At 27.4% G+C, this 22788-nt stretch overlaps 2 protein-coding genes and 1 long non-coding RNA gene across 3 annotated transcripts; 2 read left to right on the top strand and 1 right to left on the bottom strand.

Annotated features, from left to right (window-relative positions):
* The first annotated feature begins 125 nt into the window (after positions 1 to 125).
* On the top strand, positions 126 to 3184 carry LOC115034486. The gene is made up of 3 exons (XR_003839844.1): positions 126 to 364; positions 1103 to 1158; positions 3072 to 3184. It is a non-coding gene; the product is annotated as an uncharacterized LOC115034486 (long non-coding RNA).
* LOC100164772 (mucolipin-3) lies at positions 1916 to 10666 on the bottom strand. The gene is made up of 13 exons (XM_001949382.5): positions 10046 to 10666; positions 8119 to 8312; positions 7853 to 8044; positions 6083 to 6233; positions 5811 to 6004; positions 5328 to 5424; positions 5136 to 5254; positions 4916 to 5065; positions 4585 to 4692; positions 4382 to 4504; positions 3551 to 3757; positions 2717 to 2874; positions 1916 to 2532 (listed from the first exon to the last, which is right to left on the bottom strand). The coding sequence occupies exons 1-13, from the start codon at positions 10140 to 10142 to the stop codon at positions 2466 to 2468; spliced, it is 1857 nt and encodes a 618-aa protein (XP_001949417.2). The 5' UTR covers positions 10143 to 10666; the 3' UTR covers positions 1916 to 2465.
* Positions 10667 to 11870: 1204 nt separating this feature from the next.
* On the top strand, positions 11871 to 21151 carry LOC100166793 (dynamin-1-like protein). Its single transcript, XM_001949334.5, has 12 exons — positions 11871 to 12353; positions 15329 to 15473; positions 15562 to 15770; positions 15839 to 16049; positions 16112 to 16212; positions 16282 to 16428; positions 18713 to 18876; positions 18937 to 19303; positions 19365 to 19541; positions 19714 to 19939; positions 20033 to 20244; positions 20311 to 21151. Exons 1-12 carry the CDS (start codon positions 12252 to 12254, stop codon positions 20365 to 20367), a joined length of 2118 nt encoding a protein of 705 aa, XP_001949369.1. The 5' UTR covers positions 11871 to 12251; the 3' UTR covers positions 20368 to 21151.
* The last annotated feature ends 1637 nt before the right edge of the window (positions 21152 to 22788 follow it).

Raw genomic sequence — 22788 nt, 5'->3', positions numbered from 1 at the left:
TAGGTAATTTAACTATATTATGCAGGTTGCTTGCTTGAGTACCAACAGCTTATACAATTATTTATTTTGATTGGTGTTTGGTGCTGATTCACATTAATTAAAAAGCTTAAAATATTTCTATTTAATAGCATCTAACTATTTTGGTATTATTTTCCAGATTTTACAAAATACTCTGGAGTGATTGATTGAATGGAAACAGCGTGTTATTAATAACAAAATAAAGTCAAAATACTTTCTTTCCAATAATACTGCCGAAGGGCCAAGAGTAACTTTAACTTCTACTCTAGAAATGTGCATCAACTTAAAAGAAAAATATGGTATACGATACATTCTTACTGGAAAAATTAACCAAGATGCTTTGGAAGTAAGAAAAACACAATATTCCAAATTATGATTATTATTAAAGTTTAAATTATTACCTATTTAGCGTTTTTTTGGTACAATTTGCCAATCAGGAGGTGCAAATTATCATCAAACAGCTCCAACCTTTTTACAATTATACAAAATGTTATCCGTTTACAGTGTATTGAAACCTCCTAAGTCAGGAAACTGCATCATAGAAAATAATAAACCTTCTCAAAATGTAATCTCTCTTGAAAATATCAAAACAATTTATTATAATCCGTGGAAAAACAAACCATTATTACATACAAATATACAATCCATGATTTCTATATTTTAATACACTACTTACTCGTTTTTTAACTCGTAGATCATGGAAAAGTATTTCTTATACTATAGTTCAGGAGTGGCCAAACCGCGGCTCGTGTCATAGACTTTTGCGGCTCGCATCTTAACATAACATTATCCAAAAGAAAAAAAAGGTCACATTTCTTTTACATCTTGGCTCTTCAATTTTTATTAATATATTTAGTGACTTGCGAGTCTCTTCTCGCTGGCCACCCCTGCTATAGTTAAAGCAATACTTTTATCACTCCGCTCAAAATATAAAATTAGGTCTTGATTATATATAGAAAAAAAGAAAATAATTATTTTATCCGTAAATTGAATACAAAATATTTTTTTCAAATTTAATTTTAACTCAATGTAATTCCACCATATTATATTATATAACAATATCATTGTTGTTATTGTGTTTCAGAGTTGAAAAACGTCTTTAAGATGTGGAAAGAGTCTTCAAATGTACTCAATTAAAAAGTAAGTTGGGTTTTTAGTTTAAATATTTTAAGTTATATTACAATTATTTTTCACTTGGATGTATTTATAAATTTTATTTTTTTTTGTAGATAAAGAATATTATTATCTAGGCAACCTCATGGGCTTTTAATTATAATTCAATTTTAAGGCGAGTTATGAGTATTTTAAAATTTAAAATTGTTTGTACATCTTAAAATTGAAATTATAATAATAATAATAATAAATTATTACAATTATAACAATTAAATTACAATTAAATACCAACTATACTCTGTTCAAAATAAGACAATGACCTGGCAGTGACCAGTTTTTATGGTCAGACGCCGCCCATCGTCTTATTTTGAACAGAGTATAGATTCATTTCGGTACCAGAAACCTCCATCAAAGTTGAGGATCAGAGCGTTTATTCTAATATAAGAAATGTGTCCAGACACAAAAAAAAACACACACCATTAAAAATCAATACATTCATAGCATCCCATCAACATTGAAAATGAAAGATTTAAAAATAGGATGGGTCTATACATATTACATATTAAGTATCTATAGCTCAAAAACAGCCAATAATTTTAAAAACTCAATCATATTTTAAAATACAAACATTTATGAGTAATTGGTAAAAAATGTATAACCATAATTAACTATTGAAAACAATACATTTAATACAAAAATAAAATTATCTTTTGAACACATTATTTCATGTAGCATTGACACGTCATATTTAAAATCCCATGATAGCAACAAACAAAATACAATGTTACAACAATTCATGTTTATTTTAATTCAAAGATGTATAATATAATGTAATTTATAATTTAAAAAAAACTTTATGACATGCATTACCAAACAATTAATTGAACATTATAATATAGTTCATATGGTAGATTAAAACAGTATGCATAATTAAATTTAGGTTAACAATAATTGACTTTTAGGAACGCCACATGAAAGCAATATTGATTATTGTGTCTGTCCTCTCACATTATTTACCAAACAAAACAAAAACAAAAACGTGTTTAATCATAAACATTTTTAACAAAAATTGAATGAAATTAAGTATTAAACATAATGTACCTATGATAGTAGTTTATCTTATATTCCTACTAGATCACTATCTTGTGACTAAATTAATTTAATAATTATAGTTCAATTAGTGAAGTGCAGTTAGGAAAGGATACACAGTGAATCAGTCTATAATATATATGTAGTATAATAAACATCTATAATATGTGTATAAAATATAGAGTTTAGATAATAATAAATATTGGTAACGAAAATATAAAATTAAATAGATAGCCATCTTCATATCAAATAATTAAATGTCGGCTTCTTTGATTAATAAACAAACATGTTTGGCGTAAATTTTTGAAATCGCTGAAAATAAAACTTGTTAAATAAAAAATATGTCACCATGAAAAATGTACATCATTATTCTCATTGTCAAATTGAAATAACGTCACTCGTATGTCAATTATTGTTTATAATATTAAATTCGATTATATTAATTCGTTTTTGTTATCCTTTAATTCAGATATAATTATTTTAAACTTGAACTTACATACAAAAACTACAAAATATTCTCCTAACTGTTTGGGCAAATGATACTTGTGCCCAATTATCAGTCTCTTCTGTTATATCAAATGATGATGTAGGAAATGTACCTTCAACCATAAACTGTTCCAGGTCAGTTTTGGGTTTATTATCGGGTGGTTGGTTCTAAAAATAAACAAATTTTGTAAACAATATTATCCTTTCTTTGTAACCTTATATTATCAAGTATAATATACGTTATTTTTTAAAGATATTTATGAAGGTTAATAAAAATTTCAGCAATTTAATTTAAAAATATTCACATATTATTTGAAAGTATATAACTTTTAATATTATTAATAATTCTAATTTTTACTTTGAAGACGCATATCACTTATGAGCATGGATCACAAATTAATACTTTTGAAGAGTCATATCAGGAATACAGGAAGTTCGGAGGCCATCAAAATTCAATAATCATATTTAACCAAAGAAAGTAAGTAAAGATAAGATCTAAAAATAAAATGAAATTGAAAGAAAATCTCATCGGCGTTGGTATCATAAGAAATAAGGATTTAAAAAATCAATTTCTTATCCTTTTAACACATCACATTTTTCCACAGCTTTATGCAGTTTGCAAGGCACCATTTGGTTATCCCTGCTTAATTGCTTTAATTTAAATTAACTTGTTTACAAGTGCAACGTTAAAAGTAAAAAAAAAACAAATCTAAATGAAACTAAATAAATTAGACTATTATACGTGGGGAAACACTTAATATAATTTAACAAAACCTAAAAATACATATAACAATTTTAAGCTACATTATATAGTAGTAAAATGTTTTGATTAAATAGTATTTACCTTAATTGTTTCATAGGAGTCGATGATTACCGATAGAAAGAGATTGATAACCACATAAATAAACAGACTTATAAAGCAATATAAGTACAAACGACTAAACCACCACAGCAATGAGGATTTTGTAGCCATGATTGTAAATGTGGCATACATATCATCTCCATTGATTAAAGAGAATAAGCATTCAGATGTACTTGCCAACGACCGGAACTAAACATACAAATACACGACATATTAAAAAATGTTTTAAAAATGGAACTATTTGACTTCAACTAAAAATAGGGTTATTTAATACCTTACTAGAATGAAGTTAATAATTTATAATTGTTTAGTAGTAAAAACTTAAAAACATTCCCTTTATTCATTCATAAATTATGAAAACTCCCATATTCACATAATATTAAATCTACCATTATTAATACAAAATAAATGAATTATTTTGTTTTGTATAATGTTCTAATATTTAGTAATAAATTATCAACTTTAAATATTTAAAAAAATTAATTTTACAAGTTTAAGACAAGATATATAATATTTTTTTTAACATAACTAGTTGTTGGAAATTATTTTAGATATTCAGTTTGAGATTTTAAAATTTTAAAATTGTAATATATAACTATTATAGTAGTACCTACGAGTATAATTTTAAAAATTTGATGTATGAAAATAATTTTTTATGTAGTTATAATAATTTATTGTATAAAAAATAAAGAAATAAATAATGGATAATGATACAATAGGCATGTTTAATTTACATTAGTTTATTAAATTGTTAGGGAGATTTGAGAAAATAATTAATAACATGTTACCTATGAATTTGAAATCAATACTTACTTTCATATGATAAGGTCCTAATACCAACCAACCACAAAATGTGAAGCCAGCATACAATAGAATCGCACATAAAATGAACCTAGAAGTGTTTGGAAAAGCTTGCCGTAATGTTAATATTACACCCTGAAAATAAACAATTTTAATATATCTCTATAATATATTTTATTATGAATTATAATCAATAAAGCATAACTTAAACTTACATTGTAAGTTTTAAAGAATGTTAGATATCTAAGAACTCCAAACCAGACCAGCAAATTTCCAGTTCCAAGTAATACACTACATAAATTCCATTGGTCGCCAATAAATTGCTACAAATACATAGTTATTTAACAATACCTATTAACTATTAATATTTAATATGATTTTAATAATTCAGTGGTGTTCAAGGAAATTTTCAAAGTGGGAGGGAGGAAATTTAAGCATAAATATAAATGTACGTTTTATAAAAACATTTTCACATTTTAATATAGATAAAAAAACACAAGGGATTTGAACACACAATACCACGTGTACGCCATTTTATGACATTACCTTTTTTTCTATTCTTTCCTTTGTTCCTGAACCACATATAATCAGTATGTCATTGATGATTATCATTATATACCACAAATTCCAAAACTCCCATCGTGCTTTATAACTCAATGTTGACTTTAGCATGTCTTCAAAATACCTTACTGTTTCCTATGGTTGAAAAAATAAATATTATAAAGTTACCAAATGACATTGATACTAGACAAAATTATATGCTTACATATTTCAGTAGTTGTGCTCTCAATATAGCCCTTGTACATAGTATCATTGAAATAGTACACACTATGATAACAAAATAATTTAATACGCTCCTCAAAAATGACTCGACTTTGTTATCGACTTAAATAAAAGAAAAAGAATAATATTAATAATACCAGTCTGACATATCATAAAAACTATTTTTTTAACTTACTGATGTATTCAACGCTACCTCTACAATTTAGCCTAAAAGGATTTACATCCAAGTCTACCAGCACTTGACCATCCATATCTTCATTGTTTAATGTTATCTGTAATGAAATCCATTAAATGTATAATGATTTAGATATTTTATCTAAAATAATAATACGATAAATCTAATATAAATAAATAATTTACAATAATATATTATTGTAATAAAATATATTTTTATTAATCATGAATAATGTATATATTTTTAACCGATCAAAAATACATTTATTTTTTTTATGAGTCAGAAGATATCTATATTTTGTAATATCAATTATAAATAATTTGTTTTCAATAATACAGCCTTAAATAAAAATTACCCAAAATTTCTTGCAAATTCTTTATTTTAAATGTCATATTTTGAAAGATTTTAAAGAATGAACTTATTTATTAATTAATTAATGTTAAACTATATCGTTCTTAAAAATTTACACAAAATTATATTTACTTGAATTTCGAATTTGTAACAATCAGGAGGTGAATACTTTCCAGCAACTCTGAAGTTAACAGTTTTTAATGCAAATTTTAATTTAGCTTTTAATAAAGATGAAAAATAGATTGTCTTATTTTGTTGAATTAGATAATCTTTGATTGAAAATCCTTTAGTTTTTATATCATCTGTTATAGTGATATTCAGGCATTCTAAAGATTAAAAATAAATTAAATTTATTTATGCAACAACCAAATCTTAGAATTTATAATAGCACGTATTTTAGTTACCTTGTATTATTTCTCCATCAAAGGTATAACTTTCGTTGAAACCAAACACACTACCTTCTTTATAATGAACAGTACAAAATATTGGATCCACAACTTTACTATCTTCGCTTAGATATGAGTATGATCCAATTGCGTTACTGATGTTAGCATACTATATAAATAAATGGGTGTTAATAATAAATTACAAACTTTCATTAAAATAATTGTTAAATAGTACTAATATATTCATAAATAGAATTCATTCATTCAAATACTACAAAATAGAATATATATCATAAAGATAAATTAAACGAATGATAACAACAAAATGGAATATTTTCAGTTTTAAGTTCAAAAACTTAGACTACTGTCAATATTTCAAAATAATATGTAATGATGGATATTTAAAAAACAATAATACCAGCAAAAATTAAGTTGATTGTTGTTCAAATTATAATAATATTTTATAGCATGGTCATTGGTCAACTAAAATTACAAAATAATAAAGATAAAATCATTCAAAAATGTCAAAAAAACCGTGAGATTAATTATTACTAAAAGTGGGTACCGCTCTAGTTTAGTAGTTATCAAGCATGTGGTTGTTATGCATGTGTTATTTTGGATTCAATAATAAAATATTATTTATTGTATGAGGAACTCTATAATTTAAGATTTAACATTAAATATCAAATATTGTAAAAGTTATAAGATCAAAAGCTCATTAAAAATTAGTCTTGTTATGGGTAGAAAACTTATATGAAATCATTTATTATAATTTTTAATCTTAGCTATGAAAAGAAATACTTACAACATTTAAAAAACTTCTAATAGCTATAAAAAGTTCAAAATTATTTGAAACTACTATAAGTACATGGAAAATGGTCCTTTTAAAATTTGGGAAAAAGTTTAAATTCAAACGCTCCCAAAAAATATTTTAAATTTATTTTTACTTAGCTTTTTTTAAGGTAGGAACATTTGTCTTCTATCAATATTTCTAATGTTAGCTATAAAACGAAAAGTTTTTATAAATTTCTACCTGAAAAATAGTTGGAAAATTTTCGAAATTTTGATGAATTATGTCAAAATTTGATCTTTAAATACATACAAAAATAATCCTGCCTATGTATCTTTAATATTTTTGAAATTACATAACCTTGTATTAAATTTTCAAGCTTTTGTACCAAGTGAAAAAATTGTTATCAAAAATAGTGTAAAAAAAATGTAAAGGCTATAACTAGTTCAAAAAGAGTTTAAAAAAATGTTACCATTTATGGAAAATAATAATATAAGTATTTTGTGACTGTTTCAAAGGTATTTTGTTATTAATTTTGAATTTACATCAAAAAATTAAAATCTAATTTTTCAAAAATTGACAGTAAAAAAAAATAAGACATCATTGTGAAATAATACATTCTTTCGCTCCGCTCAGAATCTAAAACTAATAATAAGTAATAACTATTAACTAATAACTATGATAATTAATTTGTTATTAGATACTACTTATGTCTATAATAATGAAATACTGATCATCATATTTTTTATGATTTCTGGACGCCACAAAATTTTAACAAAATATTTTCAAACATTTTTAATATTTACATATTTATTAACAATTAAGCACCTACATACTTAAATTTTTAGTAAAAAAAAAAATTCTAAAAATGTCAGCAAAAGAATCATTGTCTCTGTGATACACAAAACTATATTATATTTTATCTGTTGTTTCAAAAAAAGTAGATAAGTAAGAACATTTTGCAAACAATACTTACAATAAGTAAATTCTATACTTACACCAACCACGGCATAGTTAATTGTTGAATAAAATGATTCAATATTATAAATAGCTAGGGGTCCCAGTGCAGGTGGATAAGAGACTATTTCTCGTGCTGGATCCCATCCTTTAATAAATAAATGTGAAAATGTAATTCTATTTCCCCATGTATAGTTTACATGACTGTAGCGAGTATGAGCAAATAATGAAAGCTTAAAAAAAAAAAATATTTATATATATTAAATTGTTACAAAAGTAATAAAATATTCATTATCTCATCCATTACTTGAAGCGTAACCAATATTATTTTGATAATTTGGATTACAAATTTGTATGGAAACCTCCTTCTTGTTTTCCATTTTTCAATTGGATTCATAAAGAAAAAAGATAATCTATTACGCATCTTCCTCTCCAAAAGTACATATTCTTCCGAATAAGGATGAATGTATTCTTCTTCATTGTCCAATAACAAATCTGCTTCTAGATAATGACAAATATTGTAAACCAGGAGTCTCAAACCACAGCCTACAGCCTACAGACAAGTTTTTACATGCTCACTAGCTTAAGCAAATAAAAATTGAAATAAAGATATTTAAGATATTTTCTCTTTTATTTCATTTTTTTCATAAAATATGTCACTCTATGTCACTTTTTAGGGCATATATTAATTGCAAAATTGTAAATTAGACCCAATAGATATTACTAGATAAGTACCTATATTTTGTAAGATAGCATATTAAACCATTAAAAGCAGGCTCTAAAATTGTGTACACTTTGACACACTTTGTGTAGACGTGTAGTACAAAAAGTGTAGTGTATACTACAAAATTTGAAAGTGTGTAGCAAATAATGTTTTTTTTGCTATTATTACTACATATTCATTTTGTAGAAGGGTCTTAATTATCTGTGTACATCACTGGCTATAAAGGTTTAATTAAAATATAGTGTGTAGTTAAAAAAATTGAAAATTTCAGGGCCCAATTAAACGTACAGTAAATACAGTAAATAGTACATTGGACAAATACCAAAACATGTTAGTCATAAACATCTAAACCCTAGTAATTAAATGGTTTGTTCTGCAGATTTTAATTTTAAGATTATTACTTAAATACATATTTAGGTTAATTCTTTACTTACAAAATGCATTAATGTAGGTTTTAGGTAACTACATAACATAAACACTATTTTTGTGCAGTTATGACATTATCAGGGGGAGCCGCAGACCTACATGTTGGGGACAATTAAACATTTTTCTGAGGGCACCTTCAATCTTATTACATTTTTAGGAAGATACTAAAAATATAGGTAATATGTTTAAAGAACAACTTATCTTAATAAGCAAGCTAAATTGAACAAAAGTCAGTTTTTGATTATTTGTATATTTTCTGCTATACCTAATACCTATATTTGTGAGATGCCTCCATGTATTGGATACTGTATGTTTGTATATTAAATTAACATGTTATAACATTAAATCAACGGATGCCATACCCGCATGTATTGTCTCCGTCTTACAAACTCGTAACATGCCAAATTTACGATCAGAAATTCAAGTTTTATGCTGTTAGTTTAAAGATTAGAGTGAATTGACCTATATGAAACTTGATGGTAAGAACATTATCTGTGTTTTGTTGGAAGTTTTTTTTACGCTAATTTAGTTTTTAAGTGAGTGATAGCGTGTATAATAACTATAAATTAAAAATGCTCATAACTCACTTAAAAACTGAATAATCGTAAAAAACTTCCAACAAAACACAGATAATGTTTTTACCATCAAGTTTCATAACAGGTCGAACACTCTAATTTTTAAGCTAACGGCATAAAACTTGAATTTTTGAGCGTAAATTTGGTATGTTACGCGTTTGTAAGACAGAGACAACACTTGCGGGTGTGGCGTCCTCTTAACAAACATATCAATATATCAAGTTTTACCTTAGTTTTTTTTCTTATGTCAAAATTCATCAATTGTTCATCTAATGCATTTTTATAATTTGTATTAATGCATCAATAACAATATATCATAATAAGTTATAAGACAACAAGAAATTTACAAATAAGCACATTTACTACACAATGCCATTCACTGATATTATAGATATACCAATGTACCAATTATGGACAAAAAGCTGCTAGTGACAAACTGTTCGACAAAACGAAAATAATATACTTAAGACCATTCTTAGTGGATGCACAATAAAAATTCAAAACAATACCGGAATCGTTGTATTGATCCACATTGTTTGGTCCGCTTGACAGATTAGACTGGTCATTGAGTCCATCATATCTAGCATTATCCTGCGCACCGTTCATAGTGTTTGATCGCCGTCAAAACGATCGTAGGAGCAAACACCAAAAAAATACTGTTAGTCGCGTAAATTGCAAAAAAAATGGAACGTAATTACATCGTCGCCGTCGCGTACCTATAAGGCGCGGCCCTCACTCAACCTGTTCGTTATGCACTTGTGAGCCGTCTCTGAACGAAAACGAATACGTAAGTGCACAGTATAATGTCGTCAATAACGATTAATGTTAGATGACAAGAATCGCGATAAAAAAATGGCTCGATCGCCCAAAGATTGATTGTGATTATTATTTATTGTTATTGTTTTACAGGGCGATTCTCTAACATATTACTCCGTCAGTCGATTTACTACTACGTTTTGACAAAGGTTTTTATAATTATTATAATATTATTGTTACAGAATGATGAGAAGAAGATTAACGCCTGCGCTCATGAATATCAATTTACGATTATCGACCCATGTGTTATCTAACAGGTAAAATTAAAAATAATACAATAATATAACAATTAACTACAGAAGTACGCGAGATAACGTGTTATCAAATTGAAAAAAAACAACAAGACATTACCGATATCGGCGGCGCGGACAATATAAACATCATTACCTACAATAATTATCATAATAATTATTTTAATTATGCTGACTGCCCACTTTCGTCTTTCGGCGAGTAAGTGTAAAGGAGTCATGGAGGTATACACAATCATTGTAAACAGTAAACACTAAAGACTAAACATTACAATTATTATTATTATATTACGATGTCGGTTTATGTTTTAATAACTTTCATTGTTCGCTTAGAATTAATTGATTTTGGAACTTTGAAATAATGACAATTCTATTTAACAAAGGGGGAGGGTATACCGTAGTGAAAGTCACTGTAATGTAAGTGTTCAATTTTAGTTCAATGATAAATCATTGCATACAAAAAATGATTCTGTGTAAAGTTGTCCTGTATAGTTAAAGTATATTTTATGATATAATTTATATTGCTATTACATACGATGGTAATTATCTACTATTTGTTACACATCAGTTTTATTATTATACTATTAAAATGTACAACATTAACTTTTAGAACTTAATTTTTAATTTTATTGGTTACTCACCATAGTAAATAGGTGATAAATGTTTTTAAATTAAAAATTTATTTGCGGTAATATTAATGTTATTGTTTGTTGTTTATAGTTGAATTTTCATTTTACATTCAGTACACGCATATTATTTTCATATTATTACATGTTGTATTGTGAACAACATTTTGGGTTTAACACTCTGTGGAAGCTATGTCTTTTTAAGTGTAAATTATAATATTTTAAAATGGCCTGCAAACATTTGGTACTTATCAACAGTTAAGAAACTAAATTAGCTCTCCGTTTATTATTAATGTATTATTAGGTACTATTCAAAATTTCAAACAATTCAAACTATAGTCCAAAGAAATAATATAGGGTATTTCTCTATTATGATTAATTCTTTGGTCACTCGACTTCACAGTTCACACCAAGGACATATTATAAATTTCCTTAAATAATTTAAACATTTATATTAATTATGCAAAATTAGAAATTTTGCATTTTAGCGGTAGTTGTCACTGCTGCCAGTGTATACTTTTTCGGTAATCAGAACCTCCACAGCCGTTTTCACGTTACCACCAGCGGTGGCGTCTGTTACCACGGTCCGACCAACGCGCCTTTTGCAGCTGGTCGTCGGGTCGCGGCAGAAAATCGTTATCGTTATCACCGCTCCCGATTCCCGACATACTGTGAACACTGCCGACTGCCGTTTGCCCGACATTATAATATTTCCATTGCGCGCATCTCCATTCGCCACCGATTGTGTCTGATAGGTATTTCGATATTGTCACTGGTCACGTAGCCGTTTGAATTTCAGTACATTTGCCAACAACTACCACCGATATTCGAATTCTATAGCTACGCCCGATCAAATATTTGTAGACGCCGCTTTAGAATAAAATAAAAAAAATAACCGTCGCCCGCCCTCCTGCCACCGCCAACGAGCAGTACGCGTCGGTGAAAAGTTACTCCGTGCCTGAAGGAACTAGCCTGTGTAGTGCAGACGTGTCTGCCCGTCCGTTTGTGGACTACCGGCTCTTACAATGGAGGCATTGATTCCTGTCATCAACCGATTACAGGACGTGTTCAACACTGTCGGTTACGATGCCATACAGCTTCCTCAAATTGTAGTAGTTGGATCACAGGTATGTTAATTTTCTGTTATAGTAAGACTATGCCATTCTACCAAATCTGTTAATTGTTAGAGTTAATAATTTTATGAACTCATATTACTGAGGTGTATTACTATTCCCCATATTATTCAATATTTTATACGTCAAGAGTTCAATTTTTACAATGTAGGTTAGGTTATAATTCTTACTTTATAATTTTGTGTGAAAAAAAATGTCATTTGGATATAATTGTATTCTTTACACAGTCAATAATTACAATGTATCTTTTTAACTATCCTGATCTACAGAAAACAACTTAGATTTAAGAAATTATTTATAAATCATTTCTAACTCATTGTGTAATAGAAAAATCGAAACATAGGTACTTTTTCTTTTACATACCCAATTAGGTGTTAATTAGATATTTTGATTAAATTACATTTTTCATTGTCTACTACTATTTTATTCTTAAACACTTCGAACAAAAATATTACATTCATAATTTTATCCTAATGTACCTACCTATCAACATTTTTATAACATTATAATAATCAAAATTAATTATGATAGTTACATATACTGCAACTAAATAAAAACATTGGGTATTAAAATTATTAAAAAAGTTAAGGGGGGTACCTACTAGCTATTCAAGTTTAGTTTTTTTTTAATATTATAGACTTTTATTTATACCGAGATTTATATAAACATTTCAATATTTTCCTGAAACATATACCAAAGAATAAAGATTAATTAATATGTATTTGTTTGTAAATAAAATCAGATCCTACTAGTACTTAATACTGATCTGTATTTAATAGTTAACTGATTTCAGTTAATAGTAAGGTAGAAAATAGTACTAATAGTAGTGGTGTGGTCAAGTAGGAGATTTTGTGGTCAATTGAATTAGTGAGCATCTACCTCGACATCTACCCTCTAAACCAACTCTTAACCAAATTTTGACCGATTTAAAAACATAGTGTAATACACACAGTAATTATATTATTGTCTTTTGATAATCTATTTATATACCTAATATAATTCTGTATTCTGTAATGTTTATTAGATTCTAATTTAAAAGACATTTGATTATTTGAATAATTAATGCCTTGACTCTAAATAAATTTGAAATATTCAATATCACTATCAATTATTAATTAATAACTTTCTAATAAGTGTTGCAATTTGAAAGTTTTATTTTGCTTTTTGATCGCATTTTTGCCTTTTTTAATGTATATTTTAATTGTTTAAGACATTTTATCATTGAAATATAAATATTAGTTCCATGTAATATAAATCATTTTCATTTTGAACTATATAACATCTGGTAATCCTCAGATTTTCGATTAAAACATTATAAATAATGTTTTGAAATCCTGGTTTTAGCACAATACATGTATTTACATATTATATTTTTATTTTTTTTGTTATATTACTGGAAATAGGTTAAAAATTACCTAAAAACCTAAAAATGTTTAAAAATACACTTAAATGTCAAAAACTTTGAAAAATGCCTCAAATAAAGTTTTTTGTTAGCATAGGGCTTACTTGAAATACATTTGTATCTTGGAAAGCATCGTTTCAAGCAGTTCAGAAAAAAAGGTGCTCATGCATCGAACTCTGAGCCCTAGTAATAACAAACCGATTTACTCTCTGTAAAGTTTAATTGGACTGTAATGTATTATCACTTTTTACTTTGTTGTTCATCAATATAACTATCAATCTGTTACCTATCTGTAACCTACTTGCCTACACTAAAACTAAAACTTAAAACGATGGGATTCATTCAACCGCCATATAAAAAAATACTGAAAATAGAAAATATTATTTTAGAAGGTATGGATTATAATTTACAGCAATATTATTGAAATTTGTGTTTATACAAAATATACTTTTAAGAATAAAATATATTGATTTAGTTGTTATTTTTTGTATATAATACATGTGCTAGGTACTAGCCATTAATGTTTTCATATTTTATTAATCACTCTCAAAATTACATAGTTTATTATGGAGAACTTTAAAATAGTTGCTATTAAAAAGTTGTAGAGTTATAATTAGCCATTAAAAGTGATTATAACTTTTTTTCTCAACCAACGTCATACATGTATATTTATTATATTATTTAAAACATTTAAAGTTATGACTAAAAGTCCAGGGAACAGAGGCTTATATTTTCAAAAGTAAATATAACTATTTTAACAAAATATTATGGCCTCAAAACAGTAAGGCTGGCCTTCTTTAAATGTCTCTGACCTACCATTATATGTTTGTAGGCATACCACTGAATAATACAAATAATAGAAATAATTGTATAGCATTAAAATGGCTTGGCATGTTGTTACTTTTTCTAGTTTTTAATTATTACTAAAACCTAGAATTGATTTTGACAAATTGTAATCTATTTCTTAAGAATGTGGCAGTTTTTTCTTAACCCTAGAGCACACACTTCACGGTCAAAAAGACCGGGCTTTTAGAATTTTGTTCATTGTTTTAAAAATACGAAATATTAATGTAACCTAATCTGGGTACCTTCTAATAATTAGATGATAAACTAACATTAGATACAACTCCTAACTGTATACAATCCGATGTCAGTAATATAGAAGTGTTCAAAGTTCATTACCAGACATTACGTATTAATATACGGTCAAAAAGACCGTGTGCGTGATCGTAAAAAATCAATTATGGGTTATTTTTAAATTGTGTTTCTAATAATTGCTGCTCGATAAACGAAATTGATAGTTAGGTATTATATTTTTATTGCGACTTGTTAGTTGACTACGATTTATGCCATACTGTGTGTGACAAAAAGACCGTTTGCGTGTATTCTCGTGAATATTTTAAATGCGTGTGTTCTAGGGTTAAATTCTAATACAGAATTAACTGCAAACAAAATATAAAACTGTATGTAACTGTTAGTTTTTGGTTCTTTGTTTTAAATAATAGATAATATTATGTTTGTTTGGGGCTTAATGAAACAAAATCACAAACATTATTTTTTTTTACAGAGTTCCGGTAAAAGCTCAGTAATAGAAAGTATTGTCGGTAGATCATTTTTACCCAGAGGTATAGGAATTGTTACTAGATGTCCTTTAATTCTTCAGCTTGTCAATTGTCCTTTCACTGATAAAGAACATAGAAGTTCAGAAAATGGTAATAGTATTAATTTTTAGATATTATTGTACATTATTTTATTGATGTAATAAAATAATCTTAATCTTCTTATTACATAATGTTATAGGTACTGCTAATTTGGAAGAATGGGGTGAATTCCTGCATTGTAAAAATAAAGTTTTCAAAGATTTTAATGAAATACGAGATGAAATTCAACATGAGACTAACAAAGTTGCTGGCAGTAATAAAGGGATATGCCCTGACCCTATTAGCCTGAAAATATATTCCATACACGTATTGAATTTGTCGCTTGTGGACCTGCCTGGAATAACTAAAGTAGAGACACTCATGATTTAGTGTTTAATATTTGAAACTGAATGAGTTTATTAAATTAAAAATTGTAGGTTCCTGTGGGTGACCAACCCGATGATATTGAATCTCAAGTGAAAAATTTAGTTGTCAAGTATATTCAAAATCCAAACTCAATTATTTTGGCAGTAAGTACCGCTAATACAGATATGACAAATAGTGAAAGTTTAAAGTTGGCCAAAGAAGTAGATTCTGAAGGAAAAAGAACTCTAGCTGTAATCACTAAACTTGATCTAATGGATGCAGGTAATATTTAATTTGTTAAATCAAATTTTTTGTAATTTTTTATAACTTACTTTTTTTTGCAGGTACTGATGCAGTTGATATTTTATGTGGTCGAGTGATTCCTGTTAAACTAGGAATAATTGGTGTTGTTAATCGATCACAGCAAGATATAAATGACAATAAGGTATGTATGAAAGAAGAACTTATAATATTAATACAATATTAGCAATTTCTTACCTTAAATTTTTTACAGTCAATTGCTAATGCTCTAAAAGATGAATCTACTTACTTGCAAAGGAAATACCCTTCATTGGCCAACCGAAATGGAACTCCATATTTAACAAAGACACTAAACAGACTTTTAATGCATCACATTCGAGATTGTTTGCCAAACTTAAAAGTAATTATCAAAAAAAAGCCTACAACTACTTTTATACAATTTTCACTTATCAATCAATAGTCATCGACTGTTTAGAAATCATGATAGTTACTTATTTGTTAGTTACTTGTAAAAATGTATGAAAGTATTTAACTATTGTTATACTTTGAATGTAAATTATTATCATACAATCTATTATATTAATTTAAATAATAAGACTATACGGTATACAGAAAGAAAGTCATCAGTTTATAACATAACAAATTTTAAACTCTCATTTTTAAGATGACGTCAAGCAGAACCATTTTTGTGTTGTTATCTTAAATATTAGAGGAAATTAACCTATTATCAAACTTAAAGGTTAGAAAATTATTTGTGTTCTCTTGTTGGTTTTACAATATTTTATTTGTCAAGCAAGTTATAAGAAAAAAAAAAATCGTAAAAAACCAACAAGTTAATGTTGTTACATTAAAAAAAATTACCTTTAAGCTTGATAATAGGTCAATTCCTACTAATATTAAACCTAACACAAAATTAATTCTACCAAACACACATTTTCTATGTCGTACGTTTGTAAGGCGGAAACAAAACATGTGGGTGTAGTGTCCTCTTAGAATTGTGAGCTGCCTTATACAAAAATAATGAGCCTAAAACCCACTTAATTAATTGACTAAAAATTAAATTAAGGGTGTCTGTCCGGTTTTTCCAATTTTCCGAAATTCTATATAGTTTGAAAATTATATTTTATATTTTAGTTGCTACCTTAAGAGGCTGTCAGCGCACTATTTGTTTTCTCTCTCTGACTCACACGCAACATAGACAAAATGCATTTACGCAAAATCATTTTTTCTATGTGTTTAAGTAAACTTAGAGTAAAGTCAACCATGACAAAAAAGATAGAGAATAATACTTTTGAGGGAATGACATATCGATTTGTCCAAATATTGTCTCAAAACAATTTAAACATAATTTAAATTTACATTTTTTATTTATTTTGAAAGTTGAAAACAAAGTCAAATAATAATAAAATATAAAATCGATATGTCATTCCCTCAAAAATATTATTCTCTATCTTTTTTGTAATAGGTGACTTTACTTAAGATTACTTAAACGCATAGAAAAAATGATTTTGCGTAAATGCGTTTTGTCTATGTTGCCCGTGGGCCAGAGAGAGAAAACAAATAGTGCGCTGACATCCTCTTAATTATAATACTTTTCCACCAATCTAAAGCTCGATACCTTATTAGGGAGGGGGGTACGGTGTGTTACAGATATGGCAAACCTATGACACCCGCACACTATTTTAGTGACACACTCAACTTGTATTTTTAACGTTTAAGCTATGGATGAAGGAATTTTTAAGTTTAAAAAAAGGGCCATCAAATTAGCTGAAACACAGGGCAAATAAAATCCAACCAACATTTTAATTTGACACATGGGTACAGAAAAGTTTGCAATCCCTGGTATATTATATAAACGAAAATGACTTCACATGAAAAACTCTCAAGTAATCTAGAATAGTTGAATTTTGCTAATTTTTTTTTACTTAAAAGAACCACATTTTTTAGGCCTGACTAAAGGCCAAATTTAGAGGTAGAAAAATACGTTTGAAAAAGAGCCAATATTATGCATTATTTAAATGCATATTTTTGCTTCTGTAATTATAATTTTTTAAAGCGGGCTTAGATCTAACCTGCAAAATTTTACCTTCTTTTAAATAAAAAATAAAATTAACTAAACCCTTCTATTCTACAGGGCGTGAGAGTTTTTCCTGTAAGACATATTTTTGAACTAAAAACGCACAGACTCCGATACCCATAAGTATAAAATAATTATATTTAAGAATAGTTATTATTAAAAGATTTTTTTCATTTTAATTCATATATTAGGTATACTATTTAATTTTTAAATTTGAATTACTAATAGTAGAAATGTTTTAATAATAAAAAAGAATATAGAATCATGTCCTCAAAAATGTTTAAAAAAATGTACCTGAATTAAAAAATGTTACTAATTTTTTGATTATTAGTACCTTATCTGCATTAAATGGATTATATTTATGAATAGGAAAAAATATCTATCCTTATTATATCTTTATTGATTGTAAAAACTTTAATGCCCATTGTACTTTACAAGTCAATATTTGTGTATTGAAAAATAATTAAATCGTTGAGTTGTATGGTTTTCACTTGATGTTATATAGTAATGCTATTTATTAATAATTTGAATAAGTTCTAGAATAAGATTTGAAATATAAGATATAAGATATATAATATAATAAGATCTGTGAATTGTATGGTTTTAGACAAGAGTAAACGTTATGGTTTCACAATTCCAATCACTATTGTATTCATTTGGTGACGATGTATCAGATAAGAGCCAAACATTGTTGCAAATCATTACAAAATTTGCTGCGGCATATTGTTCAACAATTGATGGTACTTCAAAGAATATCGAAACAACCGAACTGTAACTAAAAATGTTGATCTATCTTGGTTTTACATAAATAACAATTCTATTTAATTATAGATGTGGTGGTGCCCGTATATGTTACATATTTCACGAGACATTTGGCAAGGTTTTGGATTCTATTCATCCTCTGACAGGTTTATCCAAAATGGATGTGTTGACCGCCATAAGAAATGCCACGGGGCCTAGACCAGCATTGTTTGTTCCAGAAGTATCTTTTGAGTTGTTAGTTAAAAGACAAATACGCCGGCTAGAAGAACCTTCTTTGCGGTGTGTAGAACTTGTACATGAAGAAATGCAGCGTATGATCCAACACTGTGGTATTGAATCACAACAGGAAATGATCAGATTTCCTAAACTCCATGAAAGCATTGTAGATGTTGTGACACAGTTATTGCGTAGACGTTTACCTACAACAAATGCAATGGTAAATTTTGAGTGTTTATGACGCATAACAGAATTTATATTTATTATGTTAATACATAAAGGTTGAAAACTTGGTGGCCATTGAACTGGCGTATATAAACACCAAACATCCAGATTTTCATAGGGACGCAGAACTCGTGTCATTGATGATGAAAAGCGCTGAAGAAGATGAATATTCAAGGCAACGAATGTTGAGAAAATACAATGTGAACAACTCTACGACTGGATGTGATAGAGATGTAAGTGTGCGAGTGTAGTTCTTAACTTTATTTTAAATGTTGATAAATATTACTATTGGTGTACTAAATCATCAGCAGAAATGTATATCATATTGTAAAGTTGTAGTGATAGGAATGGCTTACCCCTACAGTAGGAATTTGTTGGTAATATTTATATATTTATGTTTTTAAGAGTGTCGCCAGTATGGGATCAATAAAGAAAACGCCAAAGCAGCATCAAGCGGACATGAATAGTGAAATGAATTCCGTAGAATCGTCTCCAGCGACGACACCTGTGCATCAAACGCAAAATGAATGTATGCCTTCGACTATAGCCAGCAGTTTTAGCAGCATGGATTTGCAGAGTCCATCCAACAGGAACCTATCTGAGAAAGAACTGCGTGATTGTGACGTAATTGGTACATATTTGTCTCCACTTAAAGATTGTTATAATATTGTTAATTTGTCAAATGCTTATCAATTTTAATTTGTTATTGTTCGATGGTTTACAGAAAGATTGATCAAATCATATTTCTATATTGTGAGGAAATCTATTCAAGATAGCGTTCCAAAGGCCATAATGCACTTTTTAGTAAATTTTGTGAAGAACTACTTGCAATCAGAACTAGTCACACATTTATACAAATCCGAACAAGTAGAAGAATTACTTAATGAATCTGAACATATATCCAATCGCAGAAAAGAAGCTATTGATATGCTTAAGGTATTATAATATATATGTCACCATCATGTAAAAATTGGTTTTGAAAAATTTTCTCTTCCTCAACAGGCCTTACAGAATGCTAACAACATCATTAGCGAGATCCGTGAAGTGCATGTCTGGTAAAAATGTAAAGAAGATTTGATGTGTAGTATATAGTTTTTAATTAAATCCTCAATCAGTACATTGTTAAGAATCCGCCATTATTATTATACTATTATTATTATTAAATGTAATGTACGGACCAAAATAACCTAGTACATACATTAGTGTTTATTCAATCACTACCATGATGTCTTAACGTACATAAGTTAGTTATTACTTTGTAAAATGAAGGAAAAATTATCCTCATTCTTTTCATGCTGTATGACGGACGATCAATAAAAACCCATTAGGTATGAAATTATTATTGCTAGAAATCTAGAAACTAGAAACTAAGATTTTTTTTTATCCATACAATTTTATCAGCTTTATTTTATTTGTTGGTGATTTCAACACGGACTGCATTTATAACATTATACATGGTTTTTATCCTACAAATACAGTATAAAAAAGAGTTTTTAACACTTATTAATTTGATATTTATATTTCATCTATAATACCATATTAATAATTATGAAATAAAAAAACTTACATTTCAAAAATGATTTGTTCATATAAGGTAATACAATACTATTAGATATTTCACACATTAGTGTGGTTTGTTAGTTAATCAATTGTATAATTTTTTTTTTAGATCGTTCAAGTTTAACTGTTCTTTAATGTTAGTGATTAAGAGAACTTCACGCACTTTTTTTATAATAGTTATATGAACTACCTGTTATTCAAAAATAATGATTGATATTTGCGATTATTATAATAAATGTGACAAGCTGTCTGCAGGAAGTCTGTTTGTTACTTTGATCTAAATTATCAATTTGGTTACATTTTTTTATTGAACCATTAACCTCTATCTTAGGTTATAATGACTCTTTTTGTGTTGTTTAATTTAAATTATTGAGAGGCTTCAAATCTGATATTTAATCTTAACATAAAAGATAAAGATTGAAGAATGTCATGGTGAAAACAACATGTCTGGAACATTGAAACAATTGTGGGTTGTTGTACAAGAGGTAATATATCAATGATATAATTTTTATGTACTCTTTAAATTGTTTAAGCTATATAGTAAGTACAATAATGTTAGTATGTAATATACTTCATATTATTATAAGTATAATATAAAATAAACATTTTACTTTGGCCATAGTAAAAATATACACCATGCAGCTGTATTTCTTTTGTAAACTAGCAAGCCTAAGAAAAGGTAGAAGAACTTGATTATTTATTTATTACTTACAAAAATATTTTTGTACAAAATAAAACTTTATTATCTTAAATTGGTTATTCAAAACTAAAGTACAAAATCAGACTTCTCTGTTTTCTAGAATTTTCATCAACTCCTAGAACATTTTAAAATGGAACAACCCCCACACATTTCCTTAATATAAATTAAAAATAACTAACCACGCTTATAATTAATAATATCACTGGTACAATTTTTATATTAAATTATAACATTGGGTAAAATAATTGCCAAATTACGTAGAATAAAAAAAATTATAATTCACTTGTTTGACTGTTTGGTGGTTGCTTAACTTCAACTAATATTTTTATGAAACTTTTTATTCACCCATAGTTGAAATTAGTAATTTGTTGCTGAATTATACAACATATATAAATTGTGCCTTTGTATTTTAGATTCTGAGCAGAGCGATGAATGTATTAATTTTACAATGATGTGTGTTTTTTTTAAAATTTTTTTTTTTTTGTGTTTGTCATCAAATGTTTAGGCTCTGTGTTTTATAATGTTTATAGTAATTCCGTCTAAACCCAGGCCGAGTGTTGCCCCTTTCATGTTATTAATAGTCTAGTTAATTTATTTTTTCGTGGTCATTCTAAGGTATAGTGATTGAGTAGAATTGTTATTGACAGAAGGGTACTGCTTTTTACTAGAATCAAAGATATTATTTAGTATATTAATTAATCTATGCTAGAATGGACTATATTAAGAGCTTTGTATTAAATGTTCAAGCTTTTTTACCCAATAAACATTTTATTGACATAAATAGAAAAAAAAACTAAGAAAATTGGAGACTGAAAATGAACAGTTAAAAACAAATCAAAATATTTTGAAAATGGTATTGTGTATAGAAAATTTTAATACAAGCTACCATTGAAGATTTAATGTATCTACCCGATAATCCCCGTTTTTCCTTAATTTTTATGTTTTTTTCATTGTGCTTTTGAAAACTATTGAGAATTTTAAATATTGACCTCCCAAATGCCAACAACTAGATTCACTTTCTCATCAAACAAGATACTGTTGAAAAAAATTTAAGCAGTTTTACTGCCCCAAACGGTAGTGACAAATACAAAAAATAAAAATATAAAAAAAACACATCATTGTAAAATCAGTACATTCATCAGAATCCGCTCAGAATCTAATAGTAATTTATACATTTCTTACACTTTTCCCAGCTAAAACCTATGTATAGCCATATAGGA

This window comes from Acyrthosiphon pisum, chromosome X (assembly GCF_005508785.2).
Source record: "Acyrthosiphon pisum isolate AL4f chromosome X, pea_aphid_22Mar2018_4r6ur, whole genome shotgun sequence".
NCBI lineage: Eukaryota > Metazoa > Arthropoda > Insecta > Hemiptera > Aphididae > Acyrthosiphon > Acyrthosiphon pisum.
Note: the sequence above shows the minus strand (reverse complement) of the source record. Positions and strands in the feature narration are given on the sequence as shown.

Coding starts and splice junctions, on each gene's coding strand:
- LOC100164772 (XM_001949382.5), bottom strand. CDS start 10,142: ATGAACGGTGCGCAGGATAATGCTAGATATGATGGACTCAATGACCAG. Junction 5,255..5,327: donor AGGTAGCGTTGAATACATCA/GTAAGTTAAAAA, acceptor CTTTTATTTAAG/TCGATAACAAAGTCGAGTCA. Junction 4,505..4,584: donor CATTCTTTAAAACTTACAAT/GTAAGTTTAAGT, acceptor GTTTATTTTCAG/GGTGTAATATTAACATTACG.
- LOC100166793 (XM_001949334.5), top strand. CDS start 12,252: ATGGAGGCATTGATTCCTGTCATCAACCGATTACAGGACGTGTTCAAC. Junction 16,213..16,281: donor AAGATATAAATGACAATAAG/GTATGTATGAAA, acceptor AATTTTTTACAG/TCAATTGCTAATGCTCTAAA. Junction 16,429..18,712: donor ATTGTTTGCCAAACTTAAAA/GTAATTATCAAA, acceptor GTATGGTTTTAG/ACAAGAGTAAACGTTATGGT.